Raw genomic sequence first — 19,852 nt, 5'->3', positions numbered from 1 at the left:
TTTTGTACCCTACTGTATCTTGGAAATCCCATCCATTGCAATACAATTCCTTCTGTATTGTGCATCTGGCAGTTTATTGGAATAGCAAATGCTTTAGAGGTATATTTACTTCATAATACATCACAGCTTTCATAAAAACACAGGCAGGATCACTGTTAACTGTTAAAACCATGAAACCAGATTCACTGTCACACCATGACATTTAAATTACATCTTTAATTTATTTTAAATTAATGACAAATACATAAATTAAAATTTCCAGCAAATATGTAAAAAAAAAAAAAAAAGAACAAGAAGAAAAAAACTCAAAAAACGTCCAGTGGTGTCTGTGCCCTGATGGTAAAGTCCTGAGCAGCAGAGAAGACGGACGGACGGCGGCGTTCACGGTCGAGCGTCTCTCCGCTCCGTCGCTGCCTCATCTCGGGCAGACGTTGTGGTCGGTGACGAGTTTCTCCATCCTCTTTATCTTGCGTTTGTTCTTGGGCATGGGTTTGTCGTACATGCCGTTCTTCAGGAGATGCTCCTTGCTGTGATGAACCTGAGCGCCGTGCTGCAGCTGGAAGGAGCACAGAGCCTTCAGGGGCCTCAGCAGAACCTGGACGGCAAAACAGGAAGAGCTTTATTCGACAATGCACCCTCTGTTTCACACTAGCTGCTATAATTAACAATAAATCAAATTACTACATGAATGTGAAAGGGGTTCCTTGTCGTAATTAACCTACAGAGATTTACTGCAGTGCCTCTGAGCTGTTCTGAGCATTTTAGGGTCTATCAGCTGATTGTTTTTTTTTTTTATGACCGGCAACCTTCAGACGCAGCCAGCAGCTGTTTTCAAAACAGAGTGTTTAGCGTCTTAAAAGTCAGACATTTTTCTCAGGGGTTGGTAGACACCAACACGGATCTAAAAACAATAAACAATCAGTCGAGTGGTCACTTGTGTGGAGCAAACAGACGACTGCTGTCGTCCAATAACCCTATTTATTTCCATGCCGTCACCTCTTGGATGTCGTCATTCCGCTCCAGGATGGAAAGGGCGACGGCGGCACATTCGAGCGTGGACAAACAGATGTTGGAGGGTTGCGTGCGGATCACGTACTGACTGGAAAGAGTCCGGCTGAGCTGCACCTGAGGAACCCGAAAAAAGCAGAGGTGATCAGTAGTGTGAGTTAGGCATTCTCTTCCTGTTGAAATATAATAGGGTGTATGAATTCAAAGTTGTAATATTTCTCATTTGTAATGAAATTAAACCCTGTTTTTGACACCGTTCGACACATTTACCTCTCTGTATAGAAGTTTTCAAGGGGGAGGGAAGAGAAGAAATGAGTCATCAATGAGTCTCAATTAGTCATTTCGTGTGGGTGAAGCAGCTTCCCCACCAGTGGGTGTAACAGGAGAAAACTGTCTCCGGTGAATACGCCACACTTCTCTATTCCAGCAATTTATTTTATGATTTCGGCCATTGTTCAAATAGAAATCTTGCCTACGACAGCTGTAATCGGACTCAGAGCTGTCAACAAAATTAACTTTGCTTTCCTCCTGGCACCTTATCGCCTCGTCTAATGTTACACCACGCATATACACACCTGTTTAGGCAGATGGAACAGGCTGTTTTTGAGGAACATGTTTTTGGCCTGGCTCCAGGTGCCGTCTATGATGATCACATTGTGTTTCACTGCGCCTACTTCCTGGTATTGCACCAACTCCTCCAGGTTCTGGGATTTGGGACCCGGGTACAGGATCAGCGTCTTGCTGTCCCGACACACCGCCGCCAAGTCTGGGTGCCTGACGGGGGAGAGAAAAGGCGGGGAGATTAAAAACCAAAACATATTAGAGAAAAAAACACAATGTTTCAATGTTGTGAAACCAGTGTGCAAACTAGAAATACGGCTCACTTTTCCTCGTTGAACCTCCTTCCCACGATGACGTTGCATTTTCCTTGTGGCAAACACGCAGCAAGCAGAGGCACCGTGCGAAGAACTCTGCTCTCCTGAAAGAACACCCGGCGTTAGAAAAGCTGACCGTAATTAGGATGAAGATGTGCTCATGATCGTCATTCGCTGGTTTGATTCATAGAAAAGAAAACAGTGCATACAGTGGTGCACCGCTCATTGGCAGGAGCATTTTATCTTCGTTATTTAGATGTAGGGGAGACAAAACAGGTTTAGGGCAACATCTATGTGGCTGAGGAGTGAAACCCAGGGGCAAATTATAACACAGTGTCCCCCTTTTATTAGCGATTCTCGATATTTTGATTTTGGAGGGGTTGGTTGGTTATAGAAATTGTTGCACTAGTATAAGATAAAACATGAAATAGGGTGTAAATTCACACACACGTATGTATGAAAAGTGTTATGCACAACTAGCCCTGATGTACTGGAGGTGTTTGACACGTAGTGACTCACCTCTGCGGGATGCTGCACCACGTACAGACACGTGGAGACCTCCAGGGGTTGTGGTGGGAGGAAAGGGCACAGACACACCTTCTGAGGGCGCCTACATGGGAGGAGAGTTGGAAGACGTGAAGCTGTGATTGTTTACATCCCAGGCTATAGCCACCCCCCTCCTAGTTTCAGCTAGTCTTCCAATAACGACGTACATCTCACAGAAAACCACGCCAGGTACTCGAGGACGAGGCTCCACACACTCCTAACTTGTTAGCTGGCTAGCATTAGCTTCGCTTTTAATGCTCACCGGCACCGTAAACACGTCGGTCTTCTCTCGCCGACCTCGACCGGGAGGGCAGCCAGGTCCCCGAACGCGTCCACCAGTCCGTCGTCCGTCGACGAGCTGTCGTCGGTTCCCGGTCCGTTTTCTTCGGGAGAGGAAACGCCGGGGACATTGTCCATAGCGGAGTTAGCTCAAAAAGCTAACTTATCCCCCAGTACTTAAACACAGCGCCACCGACATAGAAATACACGAACTAGAAAGAACCCGCTTTACTCTCTATCTTATAATTTTTAATAACAATTTCACCACAAGGCTTGAATGTGTTATTCTATTCTATTTTATTCTGTTCCAGCTTTAATCATCCCTAGCCAATTTATTTTTAGCTATGCTAAAGTAGCAGCGAGCTAATGCAACATTCAAGTTAGCTAACGATCTAGAAATGCCAGTTAGCTTTGAAACTAGGCTACATTTTGGGGTTATGTGTTTTAAATTCAACATATTTTATTAACGTCTTACTTTTAATAATTGTTTACTTGAGTTAGTGAGGGAACATATTTGTTTATTAGCAATGTGAAATTGCGTTACAGCTCTATACAGTGTGCTTCTATGGCTTTAATGGTAAGAAATCAACTCATGGCTGCCACCTGTCGGTGTGGAGGGAAACAACGATTTATTTAAAGACTAAAAATAGGAAAATACTCGTTTTTTAACACTAGATGTCGCCAAAGTGCATTTAAACTGATGATATTAAACAACATTTTATTTTAAATCCGTTTTTTTTTGCTTGATATTTGTTGTGGATAAAGTAGGAGCATGCACACAAATATAAACAAGCATTAATTGTAGTTAATATGTCGGTTTTTGAAAGCCTTAAGGTTGAAACAAAGAATATGTCCATGTTTGCACGTATTACACATGTTTTTTTGACTGTTCATAAGAAGGTACACGGAGACGAGGTGTCAGGTTAACAGCCAGAGGCTTATTTATAGCTGAGGATCCGTACCGAAGTCACACCGACACCGACACACATGCACTCTCACCCTTTTTAATTCACACTCGTGACCCAAACCTCTCCCTCCGAACACGCTGTGATTCACACCGCTGTCACCCACCCAAACCACAGAGACTGAGTTAGCGAAAGGAAATATTCTCCTTATGTATAGATAGAGACAGATCAAATTTAAATCTTTCATGCAGTGTGAGGACAGCCAGCTACAAATGGGCACACATTAGAAACACTATAAAACATTAACATATGAAGTTCTAACCCTGGTGAAAAATATATCAATAAATACATTGAAGTATACTTGAGTACTTGCAGACACACTTATCATCAGTGTACTTCGATTAGTTAAGTTAAAGTACATTTATGGGCTAAAAAGTACACTAGTAATTAATATAAATATAAAGTGTAATATAGTACAATTATTTTAAAGTGTGTTAAAAGTGTTATGGTGGGAACAAATTAATGTAAAGTATGATGTTAATATACTTTCAATATATTTCCAGATTGCAGTACAATTCTTTGTCAGTATATTTGTAATGTACTATTTAATATGTAACGATATGTGAAATACACTCATGTGATTTTAAGACTTGAGTGGGCGCTGGACAGGAAACGTGTTGCAGCTCAGTTAAAGAATCACACACTGTCCTTTGTCTCTGGCCGCTTCAGTTGGACCGCCTCCTCGTTTCTGTGCATCGACCTCGATCTCAGCCTCTCCCGACGACGTAACGCCGGCTTCTTCTGCTTCAGTCTCACTCGTCTGCCTTTCCTCCGCCGTCTCAGCGTCTGTCTCCGGAGCTGCTGCAGCTCTCGTGTCTCTGACGGCGATGTCCGTCCCCGGGGCCTCCGCGGCCGCCGAGGCGCTTGGGAGCAGATTGACCCCGGAGAGGGTCGTCTCTTCTCCGTCGTCCCCTGATGCCGCCTCTTTCTCCTCCTCCCTCTGCTCCTTCACACCGGCCTCCTCCGTCTCCTGCGTTACAACTTCCACCGGGGTCAGAGGTGTGAGGTCAAGACGTGCCTTCGGAGCGTGCCTTCTCCTCAGAGGGGCGACCGGCTTTTGCGTTTCTGAACCCTGTTTCCACATTTCCTGATCCGAACCGACACCTTTCTCCTCCGGAGCTGCAGGAGGATATTCTGAACTCTCCCAGTCGGGTTCCTCGGACAGAAACTCAAAGCTGGAGACGCTCGTCGGATCCACCGGGGTTCTAGCCACGTTCTCCACGTTGATGGAGACTTTTCTGTTCATCTTGTCTTTGGTTTCCGTCGGCGGTTGGGGTTCATCCTCGTCGAGAGATCGCGGGAACGGATCCACGTCGCACGGAGACGAGTTCCCACTGGACCTGAAGAAGTCTGTGATTTCCTCCTCGGAATTTGGCATCTCGCCTATTTCAGGTTTGGACAGCAAATCTCCAAAATCATACAGTTCCTGAGTCAACACCCGGGGTCCTTCCTGCGGGCGTTCGCCTTCGTCACGGCGCTCCACTTCCAGAGCAGGAGTCTCATCAATGAGGACGTATTTCTCTAGATACCCACGGGCCTCGCGGTCCGAGTGGCGGCTGTGGAAGGACTTCTCAGACCTCATGCTCTCCGTGTCCTCCTCCTTCACCCGACTGCCGGTCGCCTCCTCGTACAGGTCATCGTAAAGGAACGCCATGGCTTTGGGCTCCTCCAGCAAGATCTGGTCGATAATCTTGGGAGGTCCCTCGGGTAGAAAGATGGGAGTCAGGATGTCCTCTTGGCTCCCGAACAAAGTGGAACCGCTGGGCTTTGAAGGGACTCTCGAAGGCGCGCCGCATTCGCCCTCTTTGTGGAGCGTCTTCAGGATGTAGCTGTCCGTGCCGCCGTAGAAGACTTCATCCAGCAGCTCATTGGTGATCTCCACCAGACTGACTGTGTCCGACTCGTCCACGTCCACAGTCGCCGTCGTGGTGTCTTCAGACTGCACCGGTGTCTCCGAGTCCTGGATCTCAGCCTCTGGCTCCACCTGTCCCTGTGGGGTCACGGCAGGACCTCCTGGTGCCCGGGCATCAATCGGGGTGAAGGCCTCGAAGTAGTCCACGTGGCCAGCAGCTCCTCTCCCTAGAGGTCTGGCCACCGGAGCCCCCGGTGGATCCATGACATACGTAACGATGGGGGACGGGATCTCGACCTGGTCTCCCCTCGCTGGGTCTGATCCCGGCTCATTATCATGAGCCGCCTCCTCGCTGGCTTTGGGGACGACGCTCTCCTCCAGGTACGAGAGGTTGTCCACCATGTCTCTGCTCTCCTCTTCGTCCACGGTCGGCAGTTTGGGAGGGACCACGATGTTGAGGATCTCGGAGCCCTCGGACACTAAACTGAACAGCTGCTGCTCTTTGTCCCCCAGACCGTCTTCTTCCTCGTCTCCTTCCTCCATTTTCACGTTTGGCTGAGAGACTTCCACCAACTCCGGCCTTCCCGAGACGTTCTCCGAGCTCTCGGCGAGGACTTCCCGCTGCCCTTTGACCTTCTGGTTGACCTTCTCTCTCCTCCGCCTGGAGAGCATCTCCTCGTCCATGACGAAGATGATCCTCCCCGCCGGCAGGGACCCGGGCGTCGGCGGCCGCAGATCCACGGTGGGGTTCCCGGCTTCGGACGGCCACGGCGTGTTGCCGCGGCTGGGCGTCGTCTCCCAGGCGATGCCGCTGTCCTCGCCCTGCATGGTCACCATGGAGAAGCAGGAGTCCATCATCAGGCACTGCATCTTGGGACGCACGTTGTCGTCGTGGACGGCCTCGCGAAGGCTGGAGGCAGAGAAAGATGTACGTGGATGATTGAGGACGAGTGTGTCAGAAGAAGCATTTTGGTTTTTCATGAAATTCTGTTAAATTTGGTTCTTTTATAAACACGAAGACCACACATTTCTTATTAGAAAAGGGTTATTTAACATTACGATTAGCATCTTGGGATTTTTCAAACATGAACCTATAAAGCAGCAGTTCTACATCAGGAAGCCGACATTCGGAGCTACCTGTTCCTCAGGTTCTCCACTTCATCCCCGGCCTCCTCCAGGTTCTGTCCCGTGACGTCATCAGGCGTCAACGCCGTCATCTCGGCGTCCACATCTTCTGTCAGCGAATCCATTGTTGCAAACGTTCTCGATTAATCTGAATCTGCTCCCGCCTCTCTCTCACACCACGACTCCGCTCGCTCTCCTGATCACATTCTGAGCCGAGCCGGTCCTCCTCCGCTCAGCGTAATCTGGAAATAGAAACCCGGGTCTTCCAGTGTTTCACCTGAAGCATTCGTGACATGCGGGGAGGCGACTCTGTCGTCTGATCCCACCGGCTGAGCCTCTTGGATTCAACACATAAGTAAACAGGTTAATCTGGGTCAGTTAGTGATCCACTGTGATGATTTTGAACTGGAAAAATCGGCTTATGCTTCTTTTTTTTTAGTGCCAGGTCAAAATATAATGTTTTGCTGGAAGCCTATATCCAAACGTCTGTCTGTCTGTCTGTCTGTCTGTCTGTCTGTCTGTCACAGGCAGATAAGTGTTTAGTTGGGTTTTAAGAGATCATCTAATAACACACATTTGTGGGCTAAGAAATCAGCATATTGTATAAAAACAAACAGCTTTTCTTGACTTGTGAGAAAGTCTCACACCTGTTTATGTCTGTCTGTCCAGGAGCATTGTGGGAAGTGTAGGTCTGGAGGAGACGAGGAGGGGTTTTCACTTACATCGTCGACGCGTTGTATCCGGGCAAAATGTGTCCTCGTGTGTAAACCTGTCCTGCATACCTTCTGTAAAATCATAAATCATAAACTCGCCCAGTGGACACAACAAACGTGGGCTCAAAAACCTCCTGGTATTCAATATGTTAGCTCATTTACAACAGATCACATGACATTCGCAGTGAACAGTTCAGCATTTAAGTGTCATATATGCTGTTGCTTCCCACTTCAATCACCAGATTTACTTAAAAGGAGGTTTATCTTATGTATTTTTGCAACCAACAAGTGTTATCCTTATCAATGATAATATTTTTGTTTTTTGTTCTATAAAATGACTTTCCCAGTTTCTCAGAGCTCATTTTTTTAAATTTAATTTTAATTTGTTCACTTCAGTAACTGTCCACAAGATGGCGTGCACCAGAAGCATATCATGTGTTTCTAAGTATACTTTAAAATTGTCGAACACTACAGTAAATTAAATAGTATTGGGGCGTTTCTGACTATTCTCTTAGAAGATGTAAGTGAGCAAGAAGGTCAAAGTTCAAGGCGCAGAGAAAACCAATGCAAATGCTGTGTACTTTAAAGGAAAGTATGCGCGATTTGGAACGCAGCTTTTTGATCTCTGCCGCCACGCCGGATGTTTTCAGCGGCTGACGTGATGACGTCGTTACGTTAACGCTCCTCCGTACAAACGCAGCCGCGGCGGAGGATGTTAAATGAATGAGAGATAGCGGGGCTGGGGGTGGGGGGGAGAGAGACTAGACAGGCGGATGATGAGAGGATGAACCGTCCGATGGAGCGTCAGGATCATAATTTAAATCCTCGGTTTAACGCTTGGCTAAATTACGCGAACTATTAAGTCAAAAGGACGATAGTTGATTTTAAATCAGCTGCACGTACGTCACCGCCATACGTTTACATCCCAGCCCTGCGGGTGAAAGCTGAGCGGGTTTTTTTTTTTTTTTATTTCACCCGAAGGATGATGGTGTTAAAGCAGCCCGGAGTGTGCACCGAGTGTTTGTTTTCGGTCTTTTTTTCGCCCAAAACAGCAGCGGAGATGAAGCCCTCTCTCGCCGGCGGACGTCCACCATCATCAGCCCGAAGCGACTAATACCAGACTCGGTTGAGGGGAATTTAATTTAATGGCACAGCGGAGCGGGAGGAAGAGCCAGCGACTGAAAGTGGGATTTATGGACAGTCGGTGCGTTGAGGCATCTTTCGGCCGAGGATAACTATCCCTACGCGGTTCCGGTTTTATCAGATTTCACGGCTAGCTAACGGAATTTAAATTAAGCTAGCAACGGGTGGTTTATTTAGCGCTGTTTCACCGGTCGGACAGCACATCTGTCTGACCTCTTCCGTCGTTTTTTATCTGTTTGTTTTATCTCATATTTATATATATTTATAAATATATAAACTGAACAAGCTTCGTGCGTTTATAACTCCTCGTTTGTGACAGTCTTTAATAGTTGCTGCTCCCCTTCGTTACTCATGCGAGCACAGACACGTTTGCTTGGGTTGAACCAACAGACAGAAAAATGTTGTTGCCAAGGGCATAACAACAACAACAACCGACAACACCACCACCGACACCGAGCCTCCACCATGTCTACACGGAGAACAGCACCGTGGCTACGCCGGCCGTGAAGCCACAACAGCCGGCTTCAGTTGGGACACAGGCGGGGGGAGATCAAGCTAGCCCCCCCCTTTCTTAAGAAGACCACCGACAGGATCACTTTGGACTGAACCAAAACCACCAAAAACAAATCCAGCAAACATGGGGTACGTCAAACTTACACTTCCCACTCCTTTTTAATGTTGTTTTATTTATTTAATTTGGACTTCTGGGGGGGAAAAAACGACGAGCTAGTTCACTTAGCCGAGCCGTGGCTAACTATGATGCTAAATAACAACAAGCTTGCTTCCTGTAGCTAACAGAGATGACTTTAAGATGCTGGTAAAAGTAGCTGTCCATCATTATATCCACTCAAAGTCTCCATGACGTTTAGATGAGTGAAGCCAACAGATTAGGCTGTAATGAAGCGGGCTAGTTGGTGACAGCATGACCCTGTCTGGTCAATAAGAAAACAGAGTGGAATAGAGTGGACTTGTGCTGCAAAGGGGGATGCAAACCTACTCAAACCCCCCACTATATATGAATGATCCCCCCTCCCTCCCATGCATTTGGCTGGTGTAATGCATGCAGCTCAACCTGCAGATGCATGGTGGCGATTCTCCTGATCAAGGGCGACCTAGTTCTTATTCCTGATGATGTGGCATGTGATTGGTTTGTTGTCATATATAGGGGGGGGGGGGGGGGGGGGGGGGTCACACATCCTCTGTGTAAATCTCAAGGCCGAATGGTTGTAATCCAGTCCAGAACAGTCAATCCCTGAGACAGACAGACAGTTGAGCAAGTCGGACTCAGCTGTTCAAAGGAGTGCTGGAGCTTTTGTTCTTATGATATTAATTATAAACGGGCGGTGCTCCTCCAACTTGGCTAACCCTAACCCCTTCCCAAGTCCAGGGAAAGTTCTCTACTGAACCGGTGGGACCAGTAGGTCGACCTGCTGCCAGAATCTTTCCACAGGGATTTTAGTATGATGAGGAAAATCACCTGTTATGCCGAGGTAATTACTAGCTTAACAAACACATCTTATTGTGCACCTATTTATCAATTATATACTGAAAACATAATAGTCTTCATACTTTTATATAATATCCTTTTATTCCTGGGAAATCAGCTCAGATCAACAACCAATAATATCAATCAATCTGCAGCCTTTTTTACACGTTCATACCTATATTTGTATTCTTGAAATCTATCTGAGGTCACTGAAGGGAAACTGCGAAATAGGAATTGAATTGCTCAGTGTGAACTATGTTCCTACTGTGTGTGTGTGTCTGTGTGTGTGTGTGTGTGTGTGTGTGTGTGTGTGTGTGTGTGTGTGTGTGTGTGTGTGTGACATACAAATCTTGAAATCTTTAACGGCACAGATCTCGAGAAGTTCGGGAGCTCATCTTTGGAGTGAACAAATCAAATCCTCGTCAGCTTGACTTGAATTTACTGTGGCTGAAGGTCCTTCTGTGTCTTATGTATGTATATTAAAGGTGTGTTTTTGGCTTTGCAGATGCCAGCGAAGCACACTTCCTTTCCATGCCAGTATTTTTGCCTTTATGTTAAAGTGACCGTAGAGAGGCGTGATGACAGAAGATAAGCAGCAGCAACGTTTCCTGCATGGACGGTTAGCTTTAACTTCAAAACCATCCGCATTATTTTAGAAATATAGTCATTTGAGATCTTTGTCGGATTGGGCGAGAGAGCATGTGGTGGGAAGGAGAGTGTGGGGGGGGGGAGAGAGAGAGAGAGAGAGTCGGAGGATGTTTGCAGCTCATGACCAGGCCCTGAGTCACATGGCCGTTGCCATGACGACGCAGCAGCTAAGTTAGTAATGCAGGGCTATTTTTTCCTGCTAGCGCAGCACGGCAAACTGACACTGAATGTTTTATTGTTTTGTAACGCACATTAAAATGTCAGAGAGTGTGAAGAGCAAATTCACATGAAAAAAATAAATGAAGTTACACCGAGGCGTCTTCTCACATGTGAGGATTTGCTGCTTTTCTGAGTGATCTGCCACTCTAAATGAACTGTGTCTTTATCTTTATTTAGGATTTTTTTGTCATTTATAAATCTGGAGACGAAATGAAAATGTAATGCCACAAAATAATTGCAATTCAAGATATTATTATTCTAAATGGCAAAACAACATGCTGGAATCACGGTGCATGTTGTTGTCGTGTAACAGATGAGATAATGAACATCCATTTTCAAACATCATAAGGTCTCCATGCATCAAAACAGGACAAATACATTTAAAAAGTGTATTTTTGTATCCTGTACTTCTTAAATCAGGCTCCATCTTTCATACTTCTACCACGACGGCGAGCTAGACGGCTGCATTCAACTTACTGTGTCCCATCCCTAATTAATAATAAGGACAATTTGGATATTTTTGACTAATCCCCTTGAATCGGAGTTGATCCGAGGACAAACGTGGAGTGTCTGATCGGCGACCGATAGCTTGATAAGGAACACGCTGCAGTCAGAGATAATCTCAACACTTTAACAGACACAACGGGTCTTTGTCTCCCGGGTATGCAAACGTGTGTGTGTGTGTGTGTGTGTGTGTGCGTGTGTGTGTGTGTGTGTGTGTCTGTGTGTGTGGAGAACTGCTGGTAGTCGGGTTCCTCTGTCAAAGCACCCGCCATCGAGACTTGAATGCCTCCGTACGTTTCATTGTGAAAAAGGGATTATGGGCTCAGGGTCACCACACACGCACACACACACACACACACACACACACACACACACACACACACACACACACACACACACACACACACACACACACACGCGCACACACACACACACACACACACACACACGCGCGGGTAGATTGTGATCTGGGACACGCTGTCAGACGAATGAATGAAACATCAAATGTGGCCAATTCGACCTCCTTTAAAAGCTGGAGAGTAATTGAGACTTTGACGCTGTGGTTTGAGCCGAAGTCAAATTAAAAGCAGTGACATAATCTAGTCAACGTCGGAATTAGGGCAGTAATTCAATATGATCATTTATTTCCTTCATCGGAATCGTATAAAACAATATCGTGACGCACAATCACGACGTCGAAATTGATAATAACAAGGTCATACTCGCTCAAAACGTATATAACAAAACGTTTGATATGATAAAATAAAATGATATTAACCCACCAAACTAAGACTTTAAGCTGATAAAACTGTCAGATCATTGGTTTGTTTATGTTTTAAATAGATTTAAATCTATATAAATTAGGGTAATATATATGCTAGGCCTCTTAACTGGTTTGAAAAACATATATGTGTATATAATATCTGTGAATATTTAGCATTTTTACACTCTGGAAAAGCAGTCTGTCCTGAAATCCAGTCTCTTGAATTGATTTCCAGTTCATTGCGGTTTGCATCGGGTTTACTGAAAGTCTTTCTATGTGACAATATGAGAGTAAATGCTCAGTGATGTCAGCTGTGTAGGCGAGTCCAGGCAGGGTTAATGATGGGCGGGTCCACTAATTAGGTTTAATGAGGATCAGGTGTGGCTGACCTGAAACGACCTCCAACAGCAGGACTGACGGGATCTGGATGTGAATCCGTTTCTCTGCCTTTCATCGTCATCCGGAGCCGAAGAGGCTTTAAGAGGCTTTTACAGGAATCGGCTGGAGACATTCAATCATATTTTATTTAGGGTTTATCAATAAATATACACAATCTGCAAAATACATGCAAAATATAAGACTCATAATCCTAAAAAAAGACTGTAAAACCCCCCAAAAAAACAATAAAACCCATTCACTGACAAAAAAGCAACATTATTTTGATATCTTCCTGTGTTGGTTGTTGTCTGGATGTATTTCATCGTATTTCTGAAAGCAGCGGCGAGCGTTAAGCAACATTAACTCGTGCGTTCAGCAGCCGAAACGGCGAGTCTCCAACCCGGTTTTACATAAACGCTCGTCCTGAGTCGCTGCAAGCAAATCATTTCACAGGAAGTGAAATTATCTTTGTGATGAGGATGACACAGCAAAGACAAATGTACCACAGTTTCAGAATGACGTTATCTCATACTGTTGCATTGGGAATTATTATTATTATGCAGCTGGTAAAGGAGGAGCTTATTTCCAACACTTCGTATTCTTTTTAGTCTATAATAATACATCATGAGGTATTCATTTGTGTTTTTAATCAATCTGCAATGTAACTTATCAAATACATGTGATGGAGTAAATTACTTGAATCCTAAACATGAACATGTGAGTCCTTCTTCCATCACAGAGCTGCTCCACAGATCCAGACTGGGAAGAAGAGGTGATGATTTGCATTTTGATATTGTTTCAGATCAAATGTTGGTCATAGACTTCATGACTTCATGACACGGTAACACGGGTTGGTCGGTCTCCCAGCAGAGGAAACCACAGCTTTATATCATATTCTTTGAGCTTCATTTTGGAACATAAATCATTAATAATCACTTCATTACCCGCTGGCTGTAAAGGTTCATTAACTCCGAGGGAACGGAGTGAATTATTCTGAATTTATTTGTGGATTTGGAATGTTATAAAGCACATCTTTATAACATTTGTACATTTTGTCATTGTATTTGCAGATTTATGGTTTATTTGATTTCTTCTACCTGATATAAAGAGAGTTAAGTTTTAATAGAAGAATCAGAATGTGAGTCCTTCAGTCCCGATCTGTGTTCAACGCTGAGCTGTCGATGTGGCACGCTGTGGGTTTTTAACCAGAGCTTTCTTTTGGTTTCTGGTATTCCGTTTGCACACTCGCATATTTCAAACTTAACCTCAGAGTTGAGGCCTTTTTCTTTTTCTTTTTTAAAGCAGATACTGACTCCTCCGTTCTCCCTCCTTCTTCCCTCGGCACAGAGAACAACCCATCTTCAGCGCTCGGGCCCACGTCTTCCAGATCGACCCGAGCACCAAGAAGAACTGGGTTCCCACCAGCAAGCACGCCGTCACCGTCTCCTACTTCTACGACAACACCAGGAACGTGTACCGCATCATCAGCCTGGACGGGGCCAAGGTGTGTGTGTGTGTGTGTGTGTGTGGAGGAGGCAGTGGGCCTGTCGTATCTATGTGCTGATTATTCTGGGCTTGTGAGCGGTGCAGGGGTGGAGTTAGCATAGTTATGTAAGAGTCTGACTACAGCAAGTTTTTTATTTCTGCAGGAAATGTCAGAGATTTTTAGGGACAAACAATAAGTCTTCTCAGCAGAGACCAAAAAAACTGAAAGACAAGCCGATGTCACACAATGAAACAATGAAAGATCTTTCCGGGTTGGCATCTCTTTCAGTCCAGGAATGAGAAAACTGTTTTTGCACATGTTTTGAATTTTGAAATGCCAAAATTCAAATCCCCCATCATCGATCAACCACTTTTGTTCTTGTTTGACTAGATTTTTTCCAAAGAAGTAAAAGTCATTTTCAATACAAAAAAAGAAACAAAAAATGTGTTATTTCTGTAGCATTAACGCCTTCTTCTTTTAATTCTCTCGTTACATATTCATTTAACATATATGTAGTGTTTAGTATTGATTTATGGAGGTTTAGCTCTGGTTTCTGGTTCCAGACTTTATTACTGTACAATATAACATTAACAAGTTGACTTCCAGTCCTAAAAGTCACTTTTTCTATCTGCGTTAAGTCCACACGGACGAGGAGCTCCAACATCCACAGCGTCATGTCTGCTGAGGAGAAGAAAGGCCAGTAAGTGGCCTTCAGCTGAGATGTCTGTTTGATGAGAATAGACTGGGAATGAAAAAGGCATCTGAAGGGTGAATTTGAATTCTCTTCACCATCTGTGCTCGCCTCTCTGCCAGCGAGTCCTCCCACTCTGATCGATAACACGACAGGCAGTTGGACTCGCTTCAGTTCTCCTCGCTCTGCTGCTTCCTGTTTAACAAGCAGTGGGAATCAAACCCACGTCACCGACAACGCATCTAGCTGCTCTCGTTAAAAGAGTGGGTTTCCTCGACAACGAGGCTTGAACAACCACCAGATCTTCACCGTGTTTGCGTTCGTTTCGTCCTCCACAGGCGATCATCAACAGCACCATCACGCCCAACATGACCTTCACCAAGACGTCGCAGAAGTTCGGCCAGTGGGCCGACAGCCGGGCCAACACCGTCTACGGCCTCGGCTTCTCGTCCGAGAGCAACCTGGCCAAGGTGAGAACGCCGCCGGCGTCTCCCGGCTCCCCGCCGAGCCGCCGCACTTCCTTTTATGCAACGTTTCTTTCCAGTTTGGCAGAAAAGTTCGCCGAGTTCAAGGAGGCGGCGCGGTTAGCGAAGGAGAAGTCCCAGGAGAAGATGGAGCTCGCCAGCTCGCCCTCGCAGGTAACGGACGACATCACAAAGCCAACCACGAACACCTTCATCTCCACGCTCAATAACAAGCATTCACACGTTAAACATGTCATAAATAACAATAAATAACAGCAGAATCAAATGGAACAAAGTACATAAAAGTAGCACCAAATGAAGGATTTAAAAAGGAAAACTAAATCATGTTCTATAAGGAAGATATGTATGTGCAGAAACATATGTAGGTGTATATAACCTTAAAATCGTAACCATAGCGACAGGTTTCCAGTTAAGAAGAGGCAAGAAAACTCATTACCACAATGTCACGATAGCATATATATATGTGGGTATTTAATGCTTCTACACAAGGTCTACAACCTGTGTGACGCATTTAAAAGCACCTTTTAAAACGAACGTTTCTTCCTCAGCGAGATCTGCCACGTTAATGAAATCCAGAGCTCTGATCCAGATCACTTCCAGACGATAGTTTCTGTGATTTGCGCAGTTTTTGGGCTGGTTTTCCATTCAGAATGAGCTTTTAAGAAGATAATAAACAGACGAGGAATGAATTAAACACCATGTGGCTTGTTTTACCTCCTCTGCTCTCCCCAAAGAATCCTCAGGGTGGCGCTGTGAAAAGGAATGTGTTGTCAGTCAGCAAATCTGGTAAAAAGAAGGTAAAAGAAATGGAAAGCATCATTGTCATGACTCCGCTAGTCCCCCCCCCCCCCCCCCTTCACCCAGTTTTACCCACCAGCCAACGATGCTAACTCCCCCTCAGGTGTCTCAACGTTCTTTTCTAAGCACAATGATGGATTTCTGCTTATCAATAAAGTCATTGTTTTTTCCTGGAGAACCCCCCCGTCCATCACACATAACGTCCCACTATCAACCAGAGGAAACCTCGTCTCTGTGGATTGACCCTCCGTGACCCTCCGTGACCCCCCGTGACCCTCCATGCTCTCAGAACGGGACGTCTGCCGATCACAAATAATCCTTTACCAGCACATCGATGCAAAAACCAACTCTTAACATGTGGGCACATATTTTCTGAGCTCCACCGGCTCAGGACACACGCTAACAGCTGTTAGCATCCCTAGCTACGTTTCAGCAGGAAATCCTGTTCATCGTTTTGAGAGCATGGAATCAATAACACGTTATTGATTGTGAATTTTGTGGTGACTCATAATCCAAAAGTTAAAGTCAAGTCGTATATAATAGTTTGGAGCTATGTAATGTAATGGAGCTACAGCCAGCAGCCGCTTAGCTTAGCCTAGCTAGCCTAGCATAAAGACATGAAAGAGCTAACATGGCTCCATCCAAAGGGAACAGAATAGTCTAACAGCAGCTCAATGTCATGAGGTGTGTTACCTTTGGACGACCTCTGGCATGCTAACTGTTATGCTAAGCTAACTCTTTAGCATAAAGCCTCACGTTTATCGTACACGGAGCTCTCGCTGTGAAAGCAAATGTGTTTTTATGTTCTAATGGTACGTTTGGTGTCGGAGCAGGAGTCGGCGCCGGGCGACCTGCTGTCACCTTTGACCTCGGAGAGCATCAACGGCACCGACGACGAGATCGTCACACCCGCCACGCCTCAGCATGACGAACCCAGAGCTGAGCCTTCCCAGAATGCACTGCCCTTCTCACACAGGTAACCCCAAGGCCAACATTGGTCCAGTTGTTTTCTCTCTCTCGTCCGTCAGCGCCGATTTAAAATGGAATCGGCACAGTGCAGCTCAGAGCGTCTATTCATTATTAATCGGGGCCCCCGGGGGCCTCTGGACGGCATTAAAGCATCACATTAAAACACTACGCATGCTGCCTATTAATTAGAAAGCACTAAAAGGAAGGTTGTATGTCAGCTGCGCTTCGGGGGATATTAATGCGGCAAAAAGACGTCAAAGAACCACGTGGAACGTTTTTCAATGTATTTTTATAGTACATTATACAGCACAACATATACATCCTTTTCTTATTCTTTAAAAAAAGATACAATAACACACACATACACTAACATGTACACATACAAACATATACAGACACACATCCACAAACACAGACAATATAAACGGAAGACAAGAATAAAAAAATAGTATGAAAACAAACGGACCACAAGGTTCCCCTTTAACGCTGGTCGCTCCTCACATCCCAGTTCAACCAACATCAACAAGCACTGGGAGGCGGAGCTGGCGGCCCTGAAGGGGAACAACGCCAAGCTGACGGCGGCCCTGCTGGAGTCCACGGCCAACGTCAAGCAGTGGAAGCAGCAGCTGGGGGCCTATCAGGAGGAAGCAGAGAGGCTCCACACACGGGTAGATCCAACCCATTCATCCAACGGCACCACGTCGTGATGGATTACTTCATTATTATTTATTATGTTTGTGTTCCAGGTGACGGAGCTGGAGTGTGTCAGCGGCCAAACCCCCGTGATCAAATCCCAGAAGACAGAACTCAACCAGACGATAGAAGAGCTGGAGGAGGCGTTGAAGGCCAAGGAGGAGGTACGAGGAGCGATACGAGGAGGGAGGGGCGATACGAGGGGTGATACGAGGAGGGAGGGGCGATACGAGGAGGGAGGGGTGATACGAGGAGCGTTACGAGGAGGGAGGGGCGATACGAGGAGGGAGGGGCGATATGAGGAGGGAGGGGCGATACGAGGAGGGAGGGGTGATACGAGGGGCGATACGAGGAGGGAGGGGCGATACAAGGAGGGAGGGGTGATACGAGGGGCGTTACGAGGAGGGAGGGGCGATACGAGGAGGGAGGGGCGATACGAGGAGGGAGGGGCGATACGAGGGGGGAGGGGCGATACGAGGAGCGATACGAGGGGGGAGGGGCGATACGATGAGGGAGGGGCGATACGAGGAGGGAGGGGCGATACGAGGAGAGGGAGGGGCGATACGAGGAGGGAGGGACGATACGAGGAGGGAGGGGCGATACGAGGAGGGAGGGGCGATACGAGGAAGGAGGGGCGATACGAGGAGGGAGGGGCGATACGAGGAGGGAGGGGCGATACGAGGAGAGGGAGGGGCGATACGAGGAGAGGGAGGGGCGATACGAGGAGGGAGGGGCGATACGAGGGGGGAGGGGCGATACGAGGAGGGAGGGGCGATACGAGGAGAGGGAGGGGCGATACGAGGAGGGAGGGGCGATACGAGGAGGGAGGGACGATACGAGGAGGGAGGGGCGATACGAGGAGAGGGAGGGGCGATACGAGGAGGGAGGGGCGATACGAGGAGGGAGGGGCGATACGAGGAGGGAGGGGTGATACGAGGAGCGATACGAGGAGGGAGGAGCGATACGAGGAGGGAGGGGCGATACGAGGAGGGAGGGGCGATACGAGGAGAGGGAGGGGCGATACGAGGAGGGAGGGGCGATACGAGGAGGGAGGGGCGATACGAGGAAGGAGGGGCGATACGAGGAGAGGGAGGGGCGATACGAGGAGGGAGGGCTGATACGAGGAGAGGGAGGGGCGATACGAGGAGGGAGGGGCGATACGAGGAGAGGGAGGGGCGATACGAGGAGGGAGGGGTGATACGAGGAGCGATACGAGGAGGGAGGAGCGATACGAGGAGGGAGGGGCGATACGAGGAGAGGGAGGGGCGATACGAGGAGGGAGGGGCGATACGAGGAAGGAGGGGCGATACGAGGGGGAGGGACGATACGAGGAGGGAGGGGCGATACGAGGAAGGAGGGGCGATACGAGGAGAGGGAGGGGCGATACGAGGAGGGAGGGGTGATACGAGGAGCGATACGAGGAGGGAGGAGCGATACGAGGAGGGAGGGGCGATACGTGGAGAGGGAGGGGCGATACGAGGAGGGAGGGGCGATACGAGGAAGGAGGGACGATACGAGGAGGGAGGGACGATACGAGGAGGGAGGGGCGATACGAGGAGAGGGAGGGGCGATACGAGGAGGGAGGGGCGATACGAGGAGGGAGGGGCGATACGAGGAAGGAGGGGCGATACAAGGGGGAGGGACGATACGAGGAGGGAGGGGCGATACGAGGAGGGAGGAGCGATACGAGGAGGGAGGGGCGATACGAGGAGCGATACGTTGCTACACTGAGGAGGATTTACACACATTGTTTGATCTTTAATATGTATTTTTGTTTTAATGGCTTCCAGGAACTGGAGAGACTTAAAGTAGAGGTGGAGAGCGCCAACGAGTTTCAGTCTCTACGAGACGCCCTGACGCTGAAACTACAGGCGAGTATCTGCATCTAAAACGATACATAAATAATATACAATATCTCAGTTTGTGGGAGAGAAGAAAAATGTCCAGAAGCCAACATTTCCTGCCGTTCTAAAAACCCAATAATAACATTTCTACAGCGAACGAGGGAGCTGTATGTGGTAATAAACACAGTTACAAAACATTTCAGTACAGAAAAGCTAAAATATGCTTTTAGTGTAGTTTCTTACTTCTTCACGAACGCAGCTTTAGTTGAGTTTCACGTTCGGAGAGGATTTCACCGTTTACTGCTGTAGTACAGTTGGTATTTTTTGGGGGGGATTTGTTGGAATATATATATTTTTTGGCAATTCTGGGAGGGATCCTGTA

The 19,852-nt window shown here is 47.0% G+C and overlaps 3 protein-coding genes across 3 annotated transcripts in view; 1 reads left to right on the top strand and 2 right to left on the bottom strand.

Annotated features, from left to right (window-relative positions):
- Positions 1–196: 196 nt before the first annotated feature.
- Positions 197–2,885, bottom strand: dtwd2 (DTW domain containing 2). Its single transcript, XM_084035154.1, has 6 exons — positions 2,692–2,885; positions 2,403–2,493; positions 1,893–1,987; positions 1,584–1,782; positions 997–1,125; positions 197–595 (listed from the first exon to the last, which is right to left on the bottom strand). Exons 1-6 carry the CDS (start codon positions 2,844–2,846, stop codon positions 416–418), a joined length of 849 nt encoding a protein of 282 aa, XP_083891280.1. The 5' UTR covers positions 2,847–2,885; the 3' UTR covers positions 197–415.
- A 402-nt stretch (positions 2,886–3,287) lies between these two features.
- On the bottom strand, positions 3,288–6,956 carry LOC311029782 (uncharacterized protein). Its single transcript, XM_084035128.1, has 2 exons — positions 6,663–6,956; positions 3,288–6,435 (listed from the first exon to the last, which is right to left on the bottom strand). Exons 1-2 carry the CDS (start codon positions 6,773–6,775, stop codon positions 4,302–4,304), a joined length of 2,247 nt encoding a protein of 748 aa, XP_083891254.1. The 5' UTR covers positions 6,776–6,956; the 3' UTR covers positions 3,288–4,301.
- Positions 6,957–8,158: 1,202 nt separating this feature from the next.
- The window catches only part of homer1 (homer scaffold protein 1), a 14,834-nt gene continuing 3,140 nt past the window's right edge, over positions 8,159–19,852 (top strand). The window contains exons 1-7 of the mRNA XM_084035148.1: positions 8,159–9,148; positions 13,852–14,008; positions 15,020–15,319; positions 16,798–16,940; positions 17,442–17,601; positions 17,680–17,790; positions 19,417–19,497. Of these exons, the coding sequence (XP_083891274.1) occupies positions 9,144–9,148; positions 13,852–14,008; positions 15,020–15,319; positions 16,798–16,940; positions 17,442–17,601; positions 17,680–17,790; positions 19,417–19,497 (957 nt within the window). The 5' untranslated portion in view covers positions 8,159–9,143. The remainder of the gene's footprint in view (positions 9,149–13,851; positions 14,009–15,019; positions 15,320–16,797; positions 16,941–17,441; positions 17,602–17,679; positions 17,791–19,416; positions 19,498–19,852) is intronic.

This window comes from Eutrigla gurnardus (genome assembly GCF_963514095.1).
Source record: "Eutrigla gurnardus genome assembly, chromosome: 19".
NCBI lineage: Eukaryota > Metazoa > Chordata > Actinopteri > Perciformes > Triglidae > Eutrigla > Eutrigla gurnardus.
Note: the sequence above shows the minus strand (reverse complement) of the source record. Positions and strands in the feature narration are given on the sequence as shown.